Source organism: Cyprinodon tularosa, unplaced genomic scaffold (genome assembly GCF_016077235.1).
Source record: "Cyprinodon tularosa strain WSP-4 unplaced genomic scaffold, ASM1607723v1 ctg991, whole genome shotgun sequence".
Classification (NCBI taxonomy): domain Eukaryota; kingdom Metazoa; phylum Chordata; class Actinopteri; order Cyprinodontiformes; family Cyprinodontidae; genus Cyprinodon; species Cyprinodon tularosa.
The window spans coordinates 32,279-50,000 of record NW_024039775.1 but is presented as its reverse complement, the minus strand read 5'-3'; the positions used below and the strand labels follow the sequence as shown (position 1 = coordinate 50,000).

The window sequence follows — 17,722 nt, the reverse complement described above, 5'->3', positions numbered from 1 at the left end:
GGATGGATGGATGGAGGATGGATGGATGGATGAATGGATGAATGAATGTTGGATGGTTGGATGATGGATGATGGATGATGGATGGATGATGGATGATGGATGGAAGGATAGATAGATGGATGGATGATTGATGGATGGATGGATGATGGATGGATGGATGATGGATGGATGGATGGATGGAGGATGGATGGATGGATGGATGGAGGATGGATGGATGGATGAATGGATGAATGAATGTTGGATGGTTGGATGATGGATGGATGATGGATGATGGATGGAAGGATAGATAGATGGATGGATGGATGATTGATGGATGAATGAATGATGGATGGATGGAGGATGGATGGATGGATGGATGGAGGATGGATGGATGGATGAATGAATGTTGGATGGTTGGATGATGGATGATGGATGATGGATGGATGATGGATGATGGATGGAAGGATAGATAGATGGATGGATGGATGATTGATGGATGAATGAATGATGGATGGATGGATGGATGGATGAATGAATGTTGGATGTTGGATGATGGATGATGGATGGATGATGGATGGATGGATGGATGGAGGATGGATGGATGGATGAATGGATGAATGAATGTTGGATGGTTGGATGATGGATGATGGATGGATGATGGATGATGGATGGAAGGATGATGGATGGATGGATGATGGATGGAAGGATAGATAGATGGATGAATGGATGGATGATGGATGGATGATGGATGATGGATGGAAGGATGATGGATGGATGGATGATGGATGGAAGGATAGATAGATGGATGAATGGATGGATGATGGATGGATGATTGATGGATGGATGGATGATGGATGGAAGGATAGATAGATGGATGAATGGATGGATGATGGATGGATGATTGATGGATGGATGGATGATGGATGGATAGATGGATGGATGGATGGATAGATGGATGGATGAATGAATGATGGATGGATGAATGAATGAATGGATGGATGAATGAATGATGGATGGATGGATGATGGATGGATGGATGAATGGATGGATAGATGGATGGATGGATGATGGATGGATGGACGGATGGATATATAGATGGATGGATGGATGGACGGATAAATGGATGGATGAATGAATGATGGATGTATGGATGAATGGATGGATGAATGGATGGATGATGGATGGATGGATGATGGATGGATGGATGGATGGATGGATGATGGATGGAAGGATAGATAAATGGATGGATGGATGATTGATTGATTGATGGATGGATGGATGATGGATGGATAGATAGATGGATGGATGGATGGATGGATAAATGGATGGATGAATGAATGATGGATGGAGGATGGATGGATGAATGAATGATGGATGGATGGATGAATGGATGGATGGACGGATAAATGGATGGATGAATGAATGAATGATGGATGGATGGATATATAGATGGATGGATGGATAAATGGATGGATGAATGAATGATGGATGGATGTATGGATGGATGAATGGATGGATGATGGATGGATGGATGATGGATGGATGGATGGATGGAGGATGGTTGATTGATGGATGGATGGATGGATGGATGGACGGATAAATGGATGGATGAATGAATGATGGATGAATGGATGGATGGATGGATGGATGGATGGATGGACGGTTGGATGGATGGATGGATGAATGGATGGATGATGGATGGATGATTGATTGATGGATGGATGATGGATAGATAGATGGATGAATGGATGGATGATGGATGGATGATTGATTGATGGATGGATGATGGATGGAAGGATAGATAGATGGATGTATGGATGATTGATGGAAGGATGATTGATGAATGGATGGATATATGGATGGATGAATGGATGGATGGATGGATGGACGAATAACCTTCTGCTGGAGGATCAGATCGGTCTGGAATCCTGAGCTCCCTCCCTCTCTGACCTCTGCTCTCTGATGGATGAATGGATGAATGGATGAATAACTTTCTGCTGGAGGATCAGATCGGTCTGGAATCCTGAGCTCCCTCCCTCTCTGACCTTTGCTCTCTCACCTTCAGGATGTTAAAAACATCTAAACTCCTTCAGGGTTAAAGCTGCAGCCAGAAGCTGTGAAAGTAGGTTATCTTTGCTCTGCAGGGTTCCATGAAGGAACCTCAGATCTGCTCTTCCTCCCAGTCAATCCTGAGCTTGACAGAGATAAAATAATCTGCTCTGAGCTCAAATGTCCATGATGAAGAGTTCCAGAACCACAAAACCGAATCTCTGACTGCTGCCTCAGAAGAGAGAGGTCAGGCTGGTTCCGCTGCTGGTGCCAGACATCCTCACAAACCCCAGACCTAGGTCAGAGACCTTCAGCACTTCAAAACTGGAAGGTCCTCAAAGGGTCTGAGCATACTGGACCAGACTTCCTGGAAAACCAAGAAACCCAACAAGAAGAAAACCATCACCTTAGAACCAGAGCAGCTCTGTCCTCTGAGCATCCATATGTGGAACATTGGGTGGAAGAAGAGAGGCAGGGCAGCGGGTAGGGCTGTCGGTTCGGTGTGCACCACGGAGACGGACGTGGTGCATGTTCTCTTCTGACCATGTGACCCAAAACCTAAATCTCTTAATAAAGTTACAAGATCCCCCCCCGAACACACACACCCCAGACTACCCCCTCCCCACCCCCACCCCCCATTGCCTCTAATGTTCTCTTTTTCCTTCTCTGCTCCCTGCAGTTCGCCGTCAGAACATGAAGGTCCGGATCAACGCCACGGGCGACACCATTGTCATGAAGTTTGTGCGTCCGAGCCAGGACGTGAAGCTGGAGGGCTACATCCTGGGATATGGAAGGAGTGTTTTCTCCAAACAGTTCATCCAGCTGCCAGAGAACGGCCAGATGTATGAAACAGAGCTAGGTAAGAAGAACGGGTCTGCTGGACCTGATGGTTCAGGTAGATGTCCTTTTCTGAATGTTTAGCTTGGATCCTTCAAGGTGAGTCCTGGAAGTTTCAGGTCTGAACATTGGGTTCTGGAGCAGCCTCAGGGTCTCAGTCAGGTGTAGGGCTTAGCAGGATGGTCCTGGTCCATCTGGCAAATCTAGAAATCTATCATGTGGGCGTTGTTGCTTCCATCAAGAGGAGAACTTCCAGACCTTCTGTCCAGGTGAAACCTTCAGAGGAGAACCATTCTTCTCTCACAGACGTGTGTTCAGTCAGAATAAGGAGGTTTCTGGTGTCTTCTCCATCATTAGCATCAGAGAAACAACCTTTGATTGTTCGGTGTTACGGCTGATAGGCCTGGTGGTTCTGGCCAGATCTAGACTGTGCTGCTCCTGGTCAAGGAGGCTCCATGGATTCATATTAGCTGCTGGGAAACACCAGAAGTTCAATCTGTTCTGATTATTTTCTTCAAAGGGGTTCATGGTTTCTGATGCCAACCACAAGAAGACAGAGGTATGGATGGACTGGACATCTGTAGGACTGTGGACAGTTTGCTGTTTGATCTGAGCATCCCGGTCCATCAGAACTAGGTGTAGGTCCATCCCTTTGTGCTGGTGGAGCCTCCAGGCTTGGTCCTCTCATTCAGTTGTTGTGATTTAACTGCTCCGTTCCAGCAACTCACACGTTTAGACCTCTGCAGGACCATGCTTCTGCTTAATGGTTTAAGATGTTAAACACAAACTAAAACCTCTTTAGCTTTGCAGAAGAAGTGGCTTAGTGGGAGACTGGAGAAGGTGTTGGAGCAGGGTTAGCATCAGGCTGCAGGGTTTAGTTTTTGATGCATTGCAGCCATTTTCAAGCTGAGCTCTTCATTCTGTAACAGATGGTCTGAGTCTGTAGCATCTAAGCCGTCCTTAAAACCTCCCTGGCTCTACATGAAGCCTGAACCTCTCACCTTTAACACGTTCTCACTTCTTCAGAGCTCCGTCCAGGTGTTCCTGCAGAGAACGTTTGCCTGTTCTGTAATGGCTTCCATATGTGCGTCTGCACAGTGTCCCCCTGTGGGGCCAGCAGCTCGCTGCCATGACATCCCCTTCATCTTGGCTTTCCATAACAGGGTCCAGCATTCCTGACATGTTTCAGCCTAGCTGGGCTACCACAGAACCCATCCAAGGTTCTAATAGGCTGGAAGGGCTCCAGCTTCAACACTTCTACCTAAACGTTTGTTCCAAGGTCTGCATGATCATAGGAGCTTACACAAAGAAATGTGAGTTAATTCTGTGTTTCAGAAAGAAACAAGCATCAATGGTAACAGAAACAAACGAGCTTCAATATGCAGAGATGAAGCAGAAGCAGACAGAGAGTCACTGTTAGAATAAACTGTGTCTGAGCTCATCAAGCACCTCATGTCGTCTCAGATGCTGAACCAAAGTATCTGGTTGCTGTCCAGCCCATTCCAGTCAAAGATGGGAAGAAGCACTGCACAGGTAGGTGACCAGAAGCTCTGAGCTGTCCTTAATGTCTAAAGACTTCTCACAGATATTCTTCTCCAGGTAAGGTGAACCTGGAGAAGCCTCTCCACTTGGTGATTGGGTCCATCAGTCCCACGGCGGTGCTGCTCTCCTGGGGGAACCACCTGAAGACGCCGTATGAGAAAAACATCATGAACGAATGTCTGGAGGACGGGTAATTGTTCTACTTCCACTACCAGCATAGAGTTCAGAGGAATTTAAACTAGCCTGGTAATTTATGATTAGCAGACCTGATCCTAACGACATGACCAATGATCTGTCAGGAAGCTGTGATCACTGGACGCACCAAAGCCTCTTCGTCCACATTGAGACATATCTGTCCCATTGGGACAATGAATTACAGCAGACGTATGGTTTGAATCCTCCATCTGTGTTGAGTGATCATACACAGCCTCCTACAGCCACATTTTTCCTCTCTGTCAAACAAGTTGGAGAAGCCTTTGGAAATCTTGACCCATCAGTCCTTCGCTGCTCTTTTTATAGCTGACATCAGCTCTTTCTGCACAGCGCTTGGCTGCCGGCTTGCAGCTTTTGGATCCCCACTCTGAAAAACACAACTTTAGGGAGAGAAAGTGGAGATGCACGAGGCGGCCAGAATGAACAAGATGCTTGTTTCCATGCTGAGGTCATGACTGCTGCAGGCAGCCAGAGAGAAACCACAGGACTGAAGGAAGCAGGGCGTAGAGCGCTAGCTAATCAACTGTCCAATGTCGGGGTCTTGTTAGCCTGACACCTCAGAGCTGCAGTCAACAAAACTTTGATGAGATCCAGACCTTCAGTCTTGGTTTAATAAAGACCTTTTTGGTTCTTTTGGTGAAACTGATCTTTTCTGAACCTTTAAACATTCAGATCTCTTTCTCTAGCACACCAAATCTTCTCATTTTCAGAACCTCTAACCTTTCTGCTAATTGGATCTTCTTTTTTCTGATGATAAACCTGTTCAGGAAGCTCCATCATTGATTCCTCCATGTCCAATGTGGTTGGAGACATGGAGACAGACAAAAGCCAGGCCTGAAGATGTTTCCAATCCAGTCTGTTGATCATCTAGTAGACTGATGAATCTGTGGTTAATTTTTCTAGTTATGGGCATTTTCTTTTCCTTGTGTCTAAAGACATTTTTTTAGTCATAATTATTGCAGCTTTTTCACAAACAAACCCACTTTTTGTTTGGTGAAGAAACAGAACATGGTTAAATGAGGAGAAGGAACAAAAATAAGTTTCATTATCGGATAAACATCAACAAATATGTGTTCTACTTTTCAGCACTGACAGGAAATACACTAATAAAGTCTGAATACTAATAGTCTGTTGCTCTTGGAGTTGATGGATGTCTATAAAGTTGAGAGGACAGAAAAGTTCTCTACAAAAATGCATCATACGTATCAAACCCTGTTTGTTGCGGTTAAAGGTCATCATCTCTTTCAGATTCTACACCATCCGATACAGGGAGAGGAACAGGAAGTGGATCTACCAGACGTGTCCAACCAGCGACACGGTGATCGATCACCTGAAGCCCGACACCCAGTACGAGTTTGGGGTTCGTTCCAACAAGGATGATCGCAGCGGCCTTTGGAGCAAGCCGGTCATTCACAACACCAACATGGGCAGTAAGGAGAACCCAGAGATCCTGCTGTTGCTGCTCGTCCCTTCCTGAAGCAATGTCTGATAAACACATTCATATCTTGTTCTCTAACAAACTGTTGTTTCTGAATTTGCAGATAAAAAGATCCAGAAACCATACAAGCCCCGTAAGACTGTGGCAAACTCGGTAAGAAACCAGCTGCTCTACCGTTGAACTGGATGCAGTGACAGACGGTTTTATCTCTGGACTAGAATCCTGTTCATGGTCTAACTTGTTCATGGCTTCTCACGGTTTGGCTTTGCTTTGTTTTCCAGAAATTTCACAGTGCCTTCCCTCCTCCCCCCGGTAAGGATTCCTGTCAACGCAGAGTTTAATGTTTCCTCAGCAGGATTCAAACAACTTGATTACAGGTTGGGTCCTTTAAAACTACAGTAATGATGACTGTTGACTTGTTTGCAGCTCTACAAAACAGAACTAGGACTCGAGTGCAGCCAGGTTACAGCAAGCAGGTTAACCCTGGTGCAGCACGGACCTCTTCTGGTGATTATCTCCTCCTTGATGTTTCTGATTAACTCAGGGCCTCCAACCTCTGGACCAGCAGAGCCTTCAGTGAAGTTTGACTGATGGGATTTAGTCTCCAAAATGAATTAGTTAGCATTTCAGGTGGTTGCTGTAGAAATCTTTTCTATTTTTGCTGCTATGTTTGAAAACATTTTCCAAGCTGTGGAAACTATCAGAAGAAAATAATTTTTGGAAGAAGCTTATATCTCCATCAGCCAAACCTGAGCTGTTCTTCTCTGAAATATGGTCGACACTTTTCCACTTCCACCCCTGATTTTTCCTCTTTCTTCGTCTATAAAGTGAGCAAACTGTTTCCCACAGAGTCCCCTGAGAGCCAGCAGGAAACTCTCCCTCTGCCCGGCTCCTCTGAGCCCAAATCTTCTGCCGAGTTGCCCGGTAACCACGGAGATGCTTATTTGTTCTTTAGCCATCAGCTTCATTCATTGGTGCAGCTTCAGCATTGATTGGTTGCATGGTGGCATGCACTCAGCCCAGTCAGAAAGTCCAAACTTCATGCTTATGTCATTGGATAACAGTAAGTTGATATGGCCCCGCCCACCCTCTCATCATGTGACCACAGTCATGCTCAAGCGTCCATCAGCCGCCAGCTTTCCTTCACTTGTTATGTTTCCTTACTGCTTTTTCTGGTTTTCCATATTCTAGTTGGTTTTTCATCCAAAGCAGAGGATTGTTTTCATTAGAAATATTAAAAAACGGATTAATTTCCAAATAATCTGAACTAATCCTCAAAATTTAGCAATTAGAGATTAACAATCACCTGATAATCATTGCATATATGGCTCTATGTCTGTCTGACGGTAATAGATGTCTTCATCGTCTTTCTTTGATGTTTCTGTCATAGCTGCATTTTCTAACTCGGACTGCATGACAGGTCTGCATGCCACCGAGTTCAGATGCCGACGTTGTTGGACTTTCTGGAGAAAGACAACACAAGTGGTTCATGATTACTGGGACCAAAACATTTGAAGTGTAGTTTAGAGGAATTGTTTTCAGACACAAAGATGAAGGATTGATTTAAAAAGCAGCCGAGGTTTGAATTGACTAAAGAAAGTCTGAACAATGCCGATTAAAGACATTTCATTTCAAACCCACTCGGTCTCAGTACTCAGAGGGAAACTATGAAGGGAGCAATGCTGACCTCTTTGGCTCAGGTTCCCATCATCACAGACGTCTCTCTTCTCTGTCCCAGAAAAAGGAAACAGTCTTAGAATCAACAGAACCCGGCCTGCAGACCGTCTGACTCCTGCCCTCCCCAAGCTGCTGCCAAGCACCACCCCTCGCACCAACATCACTGCCTCCCCCATCACTAACCTCCCCTCCAATGGCGACTCACTTCATGGGCAGACTACCAAGGCCCCCAGTAGGGCACCAGAGAAGCACCCTAACACTGCGGGTAATTCGCACCTTTCACTTCCTTCTGTTTATCCACCTCTTGGTTTAACACTGGACTCCGCTATGAACAAACCTGAGGCCCCATGGCTGCTTTATTTTGACAGGCTGGAAGCTCCTCTTCCTGTGAAAAATGTTTGTTTTTTTAAGCCTTATTTTATCCACACAGCTGCTGTCAGAGCTCAGGATGGCTCATCATTGCTGAGGTCAGCGCTGGCCACTGAGCGGGTCAGACCTTCCACCTGGGGTAATGCTCATCTCACCTGCTTGTAATCAGAGGCAGCCTTGCTCTGTCTGCTCTCTCTCTTCAGCTTCCAGGGAATTATGTTCATTTTCAGGTCTGGCTGCTCCACAGATCTTCTCCTTTAGATCATCTCATCCAGTGTCTGCATGTAGCTCATCATGTTTCAGTCATGGCTGTTTGCCATACTTCAATAGCAGCTTCACTGACTGCGGGTTTAAGATTGTTAGAGCTGATAAACTCATCATCACCATCATCATCATCACCATCATCTTCATCATGCTATTACCCAAATTAAACCCTATCAGGTGGTCCATCACTAACCTCATAGCTCGGGCTGCTGCAAGCTGGCTATCTTTGCGTCACTCTGTAACCAGACCTGCACCTGTTTTTGATCTTTTAGGTGAAAGCAGCAGAAATGTGAGCCCATCACTCCCAGTGAAAACCTCCAGCCCAGCAGCTTCCCCAGTGTCCATGAGGAACCCCCTCTTTCCCTTCTCTAACAGCTTCAGACAGCTCCACTCTCCTTCTAGATCCAGTAGCTCCTCTCCAACATCTGGGATACTTGGGGGTAATCTGCCATCCGTCCTGTACTTTCACTCTGCTTCCAGTTGGACCCCCCACCCCCAGTTAACCAGGACATCTACCAGGACAATCTGTGTAGCTTTATTCGCCAGAACCGTTAGTTGAGGTTAATAATGAAGAGGCCGCTGGTGCTGAACTGGACAGCAGCATCTTAGTTCCTTAGAAACACTTTGAATCAGGAGAAGCATCAATAGATCAACATGAGGGTCGGATTTGGACTGAAAGATTTAGGAAAACCTTTGATCATGATGCTTCTGAATGTATTAGTTATAGTTTAGGATCAGTTCAGCTGTACAGCCGACACCAAGCATCATCTCCTGCTGATTTTAACATAAAGACCAGAACTCTCATTTAGAACGACGCTTCAGACAAAGTGGTGAAAGCTTTAGGTTGGTACTAAAATATTAAACATTATGAAAAGGATTTAGGGAGTTAATGAGACATAAAGGAAGGTTTGTGCAGCTTCTTAAGGAAATTACCATTAAAAACAAAACAAACTGGACATTTAGAATTCAGGAGATATTAATAATTTATAACAATGTTCCACGTATTCAATCTGTTGGAATAATGGCATAAAGTTCAGTTTATTAATCATTTAAAGATCAGGAAACATCAAAATAAATAGTTAAGTAGATGAAAAGCAAATAGATGTTGGAGCTTCTTCCACAGATCAGGTTTAATGAACTAATTCCAGATGTTAACCTCTGCTGGTTTCCATCATCAATCTGAGTTAAACAGAATAAACAGTTAATTGATTGTTTTCCTGAAGCTCCTGCAGAACCAGAATAATTCACTGAGTTTGCTTTTAAATCTGAAGCGCGGGTCACACCAGCTTTTTAGCCTCTGATCCGATTTTTTTTATTTTTTATGAAAAGTTATTAAAATGAATAAATGACAACCAGCAGCTCATTCTATAAAGCAAAGCTCTACTTAACGAGTATGTGCAGCTTCTAGAACCAGAACAGATAGAAACATAATGAGATCTACGTCTAAAGAAAAGAGAAACGCAGCAATAAACTCTGAGGGATGGATTCCATGGCGACTGAGAGGTGATTCTCAGAGAGATCTGGAAGTTTTTCTTTCCTTTTTCCATAAAGAGGTGAGAGAGATGCGCTGCTCTGACCTGCTCTGTCTGCTCCTCTTTATTCTGGAGGATCAACTACTTTATCCGTTCATGGGGAAACTTTTTATTTTCATGTTTTTGCTCCAGTCTGTTCTGCTCACTATAAACGCGACTCCAGACGGACTCTTTCCTCTTCAGATTAACAGATTTGATTTGGGATTTTCCCCCAAAGCGGATGAGTTTTACTTTGTCACTGTGTCTCTCTTCCTGTCAGGCCCTTTAAATTGCTGCTGAATTGCTGCATAGTCCAACTAAAGTAGACCTGGGCTCTATCTCAGTCCGAGCTACGCTGCCCCCTGCAGGAAATCATCCTCACCGACTTTCAATCATCGCCCTGATCTCTAAGGGATGATTTTCAGCTGGATTGGAAAGAAAATCGGATTCAGTTTGTTCTGGGCTTTAATCTGAGATAATTCAACCAGCGATCAGCTCTATGCTGGATGTCCTCATTAATCTGATTGCTCCATCAAACTGTCCTCATTAATCTGATTGGTCCATCAAACTCTGCATTGATTAATTTTACGTTTCCACCAAACTTCTCACACCAACCACACATTATCTTTATCTCAGTTAAACTGGGCTCCTCTCTTGACTAGGGTTGCCATAGTAACTCTTAAATAATGTGGATGAGCCGGCTCATTTAAATATACAGTGACACTTTGATGGAGCATTGATGGTTGGATGTGGGCATGAGGAGGGAGGAGCCTTGAGGGAAAACTGATCATCATCTGAGATTGAAAAGAAAGCTGCTGACTTTATAATTCTGGACTTGTTAACATTTCTGGGTGTTTTATGGATCTGAGGCCACGTTTTCTACTAAAGACCGCTGCTCCATGTAGCAGCAGACAGTCATGACAATCCTGCAGGTATTTCCAGAATCCTGTTGATTATAACCCCCAACATTGCCAACTGGAGGCAAAAAGTTGAAGTTTCTCTTTGTTGAAATCAACTTTTGTGACCCTTTTTGAAAAACATCCTTTCCGTTTCTACTATCAATGACTGACATTTTATTTAGTTGCTTAACCTCCCGGGTGAACAACCAACCTGCTTTTCAGGTCCTGATTCTGGCTGACAGACTTCTGTCCTATTGGAGGACGTTCACGAGTGTTAATTAGTTAATTAGTGTTAATTATTTCTGCTATGGAAATAATCAGCCTAGTTAACAGAAGTAAAGTGGAAACTATTTTCCCAGTTTTGACGATTTAAATAAGATCACCAAGTAAAAACAGTCATAGCTTCCTAGTCCTATTGTCTTAGCTGCATTCATGATCAGTGTTTAGATATCAGGCATGAAAGGATTTCCTCTGTGGAGACCAGTTGAAGTCATTGGTTTGATCGTTTTCTGTATTTTAAAGCTGTGGTTTTCAAAGCACAGTCCTCTGGAGGGTTAAACTCATGTTTTCATAATGGAGGATGTGGAAAAATGAACCGGTCTGTGTTCAATTCTTTCTGAAACTTTAACAAAGAACCAGCTGAAGCTGAAGCCACATGTTGGCGGCGCAGATAACGTCCTACAGACCGAACCGAGCTGATTGGGAAAAGCTTCTCTGTTGTAGTTTCTGCTCGTCTCCCTCTGAGGTTGTTGAGGAAGTAACAAAGCCATAACAGACATGTGGTCAATAGCGGTCGCCGTGACGACTGAAAAGCTTTGGTTGGTTGTTTTCTCGGTGGGTTCAGCCTTCAGATTCTCTCCTATAACGATCAATTCTCTCCCAACAGTGAACGGACAGCCTCGCCGGGGCATTTCTTCCCCCAAACTGACCATATGGCCCAGAGCTCGACTGGGTAAAGAGACTCGTCCTTCTGTGTCCTCATTAACCCTTCACTTCCCGCTTTGCAGCATTTACATCTCCACTGTGGCTCATGTTGCAGTCCTCATCTATTAATATATTTGTGTCTATCTCCTCATCCATCCATCTGTCCACCCATGTTCCATGTTTTCAGCTTAAAGTCAAGTTTCTGCCCGTTTCCAGCAATGTTTCTGCAGAAGGTCCTTCAAATAATCAGGACTGATTATTTGAAAGGCTCTATCAGTTGAATAGCAGCAGTGGGTTCTGTCATCTTTTGCTCCATGTTCTGATGGGGGGGGGGGGGGGGGGGGGGGGGTTAGCTTTAACTAAGATCTGTTGGTGCATCCAAACCATTGATCTGGGACCTGTTTAAAGCATAAAGATGTAAACATTGGTTCTGCACATGGCTGGAATATTCAGGCTCATTTTACTGAAAGAAGAAAAGTCCAAACAGTCATGTTTCAGTTGCACTACCTTTCCTGCTGCAGTCAACAACTCGGTGACGGAGAACCGGAAGCCTGGCATTCCTTCTGTGTTTGGTCGTTCACGTGCTTCCATGGAGGAGCAGCATCATGGTTGGTAGCAGCATGAATCCCGCCTGTCTTCACCCATAGCTCTGCTGCCTGCTTTAGCTGCTCCAATCAGCCAGCACCGCATGGTTTGATGCTGTTGCGGATCAAGAAGCAAACCTCACATGGGACCAGTGAGGGAAAGAAGCTCCAGCCAAAGACCTCGGCACAGCTTGTGGAAAATACTTTGTTCTTGGAAAATATGAACTCAGCTGACAGTTTGCTTATTTTCAAGAAGCTTGCTCTGTGGGGCTTTGTTCTGTTTCACGCCTCTGATGTTTAAACTGCTTCTAGCTAGCCTGCCATGCACCTGGTACCTTCACCCAGACCTGCGGTGTTATTTTAATGCTTTTTGCTTGAGTTTGAGCTCGCTTGGCGGAAGACATGATGCTGTAAAGATGATGTGGATAGAAACGACTGCATGTGTGCACTGATCACTTTCCATAGTGATGTGGAAACAGCAGTTGGTGTATGAGTATCTTTGTGTGTGAAACAATGAAAAATTCATGCAGACCTTTATTTCACTTGGTCTCACATTGTAATCATGAGCAGAAAACATAATTACAGAAGTTTCCATTCAGACCGTCCAGTTATAATCTGCTCTGCATTTATTGGTTCCTTCTTCTACTGGCAAACGTTCTGCTTTATGCCCAAAAATAACAGAAGTTTAGTGAAGAAAGCAGGAGAGTTCTTAGAAATCAAACTACTGAGACTGCAAACATTCCTCTGTCATATTTACATGGAGCTGATTGGAAGGCATGCCTCTGCATTGTTTCAAGTTACAAGCTAAAATCACTCCGTCGTCTTTCATGTTTCTGGTTTTGCATTTATGCCATTTAGCTTTGGAAGACGTTCAATTCCCTGATTGTGAGGAATTCTGGCTTCTTCTTAAATGGAGGAAAGGGGTGTAATTGGTTGCAGGTTCTGGACCTTGCAATGAAAAACATATACCGGCTTGTGAATATAGAGTGGATTGTTCATGTTTTAAGGTCCATTTGGCTTTGGGGAGTCAGAACAGAACTCTGTATTGGTTAAACATACATTTTCCCAGGAGATTAAAGAGAACCTGGATACATGTTTTGTTTTATGAAGACAGAATTTCCTCAGAAGCCAAAACTTCGGCCTGGCTCTCATTTCTGCCTTGCACCACTTCAAAAACACATAAAAGCACACAATCTTACTCGGGTAGAGGAACTGGACCAATGGTTTCCATCAAAAAGAAAAGAGCAGCTTTGTTTTATTTTTTGCATTTACAGAAAGTCGTTAATGGTTCAAAGTTCAGAGACAGAACTTGAGTAGATCAACCATATTCTGCTTGTTTTAGGGTCTTCTGTTCGCACAGCTCTCAACAGCAGGCCAAACGATGTAAGAAAACCTGGAGAAACTGGTAAAAACCTGTAAATCTTAGCATTCTCATTTCACACTTATGTTTAGACACCTTTATAATCCAGTTTTCTTCAGACAAGGTGAACCGCCCGGAGAAAAGTGGAAACCCGGAAACCCTGAAAGTTAAAGTCCAAGCTGGAACGACCAAACCAACAAAACAGGAACGCAGACAAACAATCAGTACTGCGGCACCAACAGCCGGTAAATAATCAGGGGGCAGGGAATGATCCGGAAGTTGAAAGTTTTTGGGTGGAGCTTTGTTTTAGCAGCTGGTGCCATTATCAAGTTTATTTCCTCACCTGTTACAACATTCCTTTCTTTAGTGACTCGACAGGAAAGCTGGGAGGATTCTGACCTTTTCAAGTCGCAACCAACGTCTGATGTTGATGCGCTGGGAAAGAAGCGTTATGTGGGTAAGCAAAAATAAGCCCAACTTGTTCCTTTTGTTCCAAGCACTGACTTGTGGGAACAAACTTCCTGTAAAGTTTTATTCCCTGAATGAATTAATCTTCTATCCACAGCTCCTCATGTGGTCTACAAAACCGGTAAGAAGCCTGATGAACCGTGCTCCATCACCTCCTCCCTTAACTACTTCCCTGAAGATGAGCCTGGAGAGGTGAATGTGACATCTCCTCCAAGGAATCCACCTTCCAACCTCACTGTGGTGACGGTGGAGGGATGTCCTTCCTTCATCATCCTGGACTGGGAGAAACCCGACAACCACACCACCGGTAGGTCATCATTAACTGCCTACGGTGAGGTGCTGAATGTTACGCAACAAACAGCAAGTCTATTGTCCTTTCTGCAGAATATGAGGTCATTTCCACTGCCAAAGGACCAGATGGAGAACGGGTTTCCATCCTAACTACCAACCAGACTCACACTGCAGTGGAGAACCTCAATCCTGAGAGCAGGTATTTCAGTTCTCTGGCCTTGCTTTGGCCAGGCTCATTCTGCAGAAGGTTATAATTCTGAGGTAGTTCAGCTGTCCCAATGACCCATGAAGACGGATCTGTCAGCAGATGGAGTTGCAAAGGTTCCTGTCTACAGATGGTCAAACAATGAAGATCTAATGAATGAACTGAGACTGTAGGAGGCTGTTAGTGAAAGCGTTAGAAGGTTCTGTTAGCTTCAACCTGGGTGTTTCTGGTCTGCAGGTTCTAGATGTGGGTTCTGCTGTACGTGTTTGAGGGCAGGTCTGGTTCACTTTAGGCTCAGTTTGGGTCAGAGAGCAAGAAAAGCAAATACCAGAAATCCCCAAAATACGCAAAGTTTCCATTTCTGTACTGCAAAGACTTGAACTGAGTTTCAAAATGACTAAATTAATGTTTCTAAAGCAGCTTTCACTCTCTCCTCTCCTTAGTTATGAGTTCAAGGTGAAGCCGAAGAACGAGCTGGGAGAAGGTCCGCTGAGCGAACCAGTGTCCTTCAACACAGAGTCTGGTCAGTTTCTCCCATCATCAGAGTTAAACCCATGCAGCTCCTGCCAGACCGACTCCTGTCTCCGCACAGCTGCAGCTACTTAAAATTAAAATGAACACCAAGTTCAGATAAATAAATGAACTGATCGGTCCAAGAAATCCATATTCTTGAGTAATCTGAACAACTGCCTGCCTGGGGCTGCTGAAATAAACAATCCATCAAATGACAAATGGGCCATGAAGGCCCTTCCTGTTGGCTGTGTTGGCTTCACTGCAGCTCAGATATTCATTATGGATCGTATTAAACACGTAGAGGTCTGAGTGAAGGAAAGCAGCCAGTCCCAAAGTCTCTCAGGGGTTAATCGTTGAAGGACTTTGATGATTGTTTTTCCTTGTTTCTCAGTCCAGTAGTCCTGGAATATATTAATATGGAAATCGTTTTCTTTGTGCAGCCGATCCGCGCGTGAGCGAGAACGTCTCAGGTAGGTTTCTTCTCCACTCTGCTGCTTCTTCATGTCTCGGCTTGATATGCAGACCTCATATGGTTTTCCATGCAGGAAAAGATGCCATCTGGACTCAGTTCCCTTTCAAGACGGACTCGTACTCTGACTGCCACGGCAAGCAGTACGTGAAGAGGACCTGGTACCGCAAGTTTGTGGGAGTCCAACTGTGTAACTCGCTGAGGTACAAGATCTATCTGGGCGAAACACTGAACGGTGAGAGCTGATTTAAAATAGGTGGAGCAGATGGACTGGGCAGGTCGGTCTGGTCCTGACCTTCTCACTTCATGTTTTGGGTCAAAGGTGAATTCCACAACATTGGTGATCAGAGCGGCTTTGGTGAGGACCACTGTCAGTTTGTGGATTCCTTCCTGGATGGGCGAACAGGCAGACAGCTCAGAGCGGACCAGCTCCCCTCCAGGAATGGTAATTATCAAGCTTCAGAACTGCAGCACCAGAACAGCGTTTATTGCTCTCTGATGGGATATAAATTACTTTGATCAGCACCGTTTCAGAGCCAGACGTTCAGAGCAGGATCCGGTCGATCTTCTGAAGCACAGATTTGGCAAACTGTTCTTCTTTGCAGAGCCTCGTCTGTAACTCTCCCGTCTTTTCCTCCTGGTTCAGGTTTCTTTAGAGCTTTGCGCCAGGAGCCCGTCAACTTTGGACTGATAGGTGGACATTCCCACATCAACTACGTCTCCTGGTATGAATGTGGAACGCCAATCCCTGGGAAATGGTAAACGGGCTGTGATCCACAAGAAAGGAACTTGTTGCCCTCAGCTGGGGGCAGAAAAAGCATGGGTGGGGCTTAAAGCAGCTGGACCCGGAGCTTGTTACCCAGTGCTGTAAAAACCAGAACATGTACAGGACTTCCTCATCAGGGAACTGTAAGGAGAGCATTTGTACAACTATAGCGAACATGCCTCCTCCCTATTTATCAAGAACCAGTGCTACAGTGATGTTAGAGCTGGAAAAACTCAACTTAGATATATTTTATTTTTTGTTAAATCATGGGAAGCTGGCTCCCTGGAAGGTGTTATTTATCCAAAGGTCTTTGGTCTCATTTGTTCATGTTTGCTGACAGGCAGGAAGTGAAAGGGGGGGTTGGTAAAGAAGATACCATCATCCTCCACATTCACACTTTAACTGGCAGTGATTCAATGTCCCACCCCCTCCATGTTGACCATACAGTCCTCTAGGAAACTGTAACTGAAAATGAAATGTCAGTTCATACTGTTTTACTGTTTTTCTCTTTTCTGTTGCCTGCAAATGTTATTTTCTCTCCTCATGACCAAATGTTTCATTTAATTTACTGACCTACTAGTGCAGCATGATGTTGCAGCTATCCTCTAAACCAGTCGTCATGCAGCTCTGCTTCTTAGTACTTTAGAATATGTGACAGGTTTGATGCTGACAGAACAATAATTACACATTGATTGTGTAGCAGATCCGATGGAGCTTTTCCTCTTTTGCTTTTTGCACAGGAGAAATTTACGTGCTGTTAAAGAAGAAAATATTCTTAAATAGTTAACTTTGAAAAAGGTTTGCTGTCTCTCTTCCTCTGGTCCCTGGCCCTCCCGGCGAGCTGCGTGTGGCCCCAAGGAAAACCAGCAATGCGTGTTGTCGTCACAGAATTACAGAGTTTAATCCAATATAAGACAATGCACAAACTTACACCAGAAACTGCAGAACAACGGAGACATACATTCAATTACCTGACCTAAATGGAGAGAAGGAAAGAAAGCAAAAACGTACAAAGACATCTTTGGAGAGTTGCAAGAGAAAATCTGATTTGTTACTTCTGTGTAGTTTTATCCTCTTGTATTTAATTTATTCAAATAAGGCTGGCTTTTGCTCCTCCAACCAGGAGCTATCTTGGACACTCAGAAAAACTTAGAACTTCCCCCAATTTACAGCAAACATCTGGGGTCATTTGCTTCTTTGTTTTAACAAGAAAAAGCGGAAAGCTTGTCTTGTCTTGGCCTCTAGAATTCTTAAGGTCATCTGGCTAAGATAAGATTTCACAGACAGCTGTGGAATGCGGGGCCTCTCCTACCATAAATTCTCAGGAACAAACTTAAATTCAGTAATTTGGTTCAAGGAAAGGT

The 17,722-nt window shown here is 44.4% G+C and overlaps 1 protein-coding gene across 10 annotated transcripts in view; it reads left to right on the top strand.

Moving 5' to 3' along the window:
- Positions 1-16,726, top strand: part of LOC119777226 (target of Nesh-SH3-like) — a 23,757-nt gene extending 7,031 nt beyond the window's left edge. The window contains exons 2-24 of one of the 10 annotated variants that reach the window (XM_038276043.1): positions 2,708-2,887; positions 4,330-4,398; positions 4,465-4,597; positions 5,869-6,050; positions 6,162-6,211; positions 6,340-6,370; positions 6,485-6,565; positions 6,908-6,982; positions 7,797-8,000; positions 8,166-8,243; positions 8,641-8,808; positions 11,665-11,730; positions 12,224-12,310; positions 13,629-13,691; positions 13,766-13,891; positions 14,014-14,103; positions 14,212-14,421; positions 14,499-14,604; positions 15,054-15,133; positions 15,564-15,593; positions 15,669-15,827; positions 15,915-16,037; positions 16,239-16,726. In XM_038276043.1, coding sequence (XP_038131971.1) covers positions 2,708-2,887; positions 4,330-4,398; positions 4,465-4,597; positions 5,869-6,050; positions 6,162-6,211; positions 6,340-6,370; positions 6,485-6,565; positions 6,908-6,982; positions 7,797-8,000; positions 8,166-8,243; positions 8,641-8,808; positions 11,665-11,730; positions 12,224-12,310; positions 13,629-13,691; positions 13,766-13,891; positions 14,014-14,103; positions 14,212-14,421; positions 14,499-14,604; positions 15,054-15,133; positions 15,564-15,593; positions 15,669-15,827; positions 15,915-16,037; positions 16,239-16,354 — 2,507 coding nt within the window. In that variant the 3' untranslated portion in view covers positions 16,355-16,726. The remainder of the gene's footprint in view (positions 1-2,707; positions 2,888-4,329; positions 4,399-4,464; positions 4,598-5,868; positions 6,051-6,161; positions 6,212-6,339; positions 6,371-6,484; positions 6,566-6,907; positions 6,983-7,796; positions 8,001-8,165; positions 8,244-8,640; positions 8,809-11,664; positions 11,731-12,223; positions 12,311-13,628; positions 13,692-13,765; positions 13,892-14,013; positions 14,104-14,211; positions 14,422-14,498; positions 14,605-15,053; positions 15,134-15,563; positions 15,594-15,668; positions 15,828-15,914; positions 16,038-16,238) is intronic. The other 9 variants (XM_038276044.1, XM_038276045.1, XM_038276046.1 and 6 more) reach the window with 9 other exon arrangements.
- Positions 16,727-17,722: the final 996 nt, after the last annotated feature.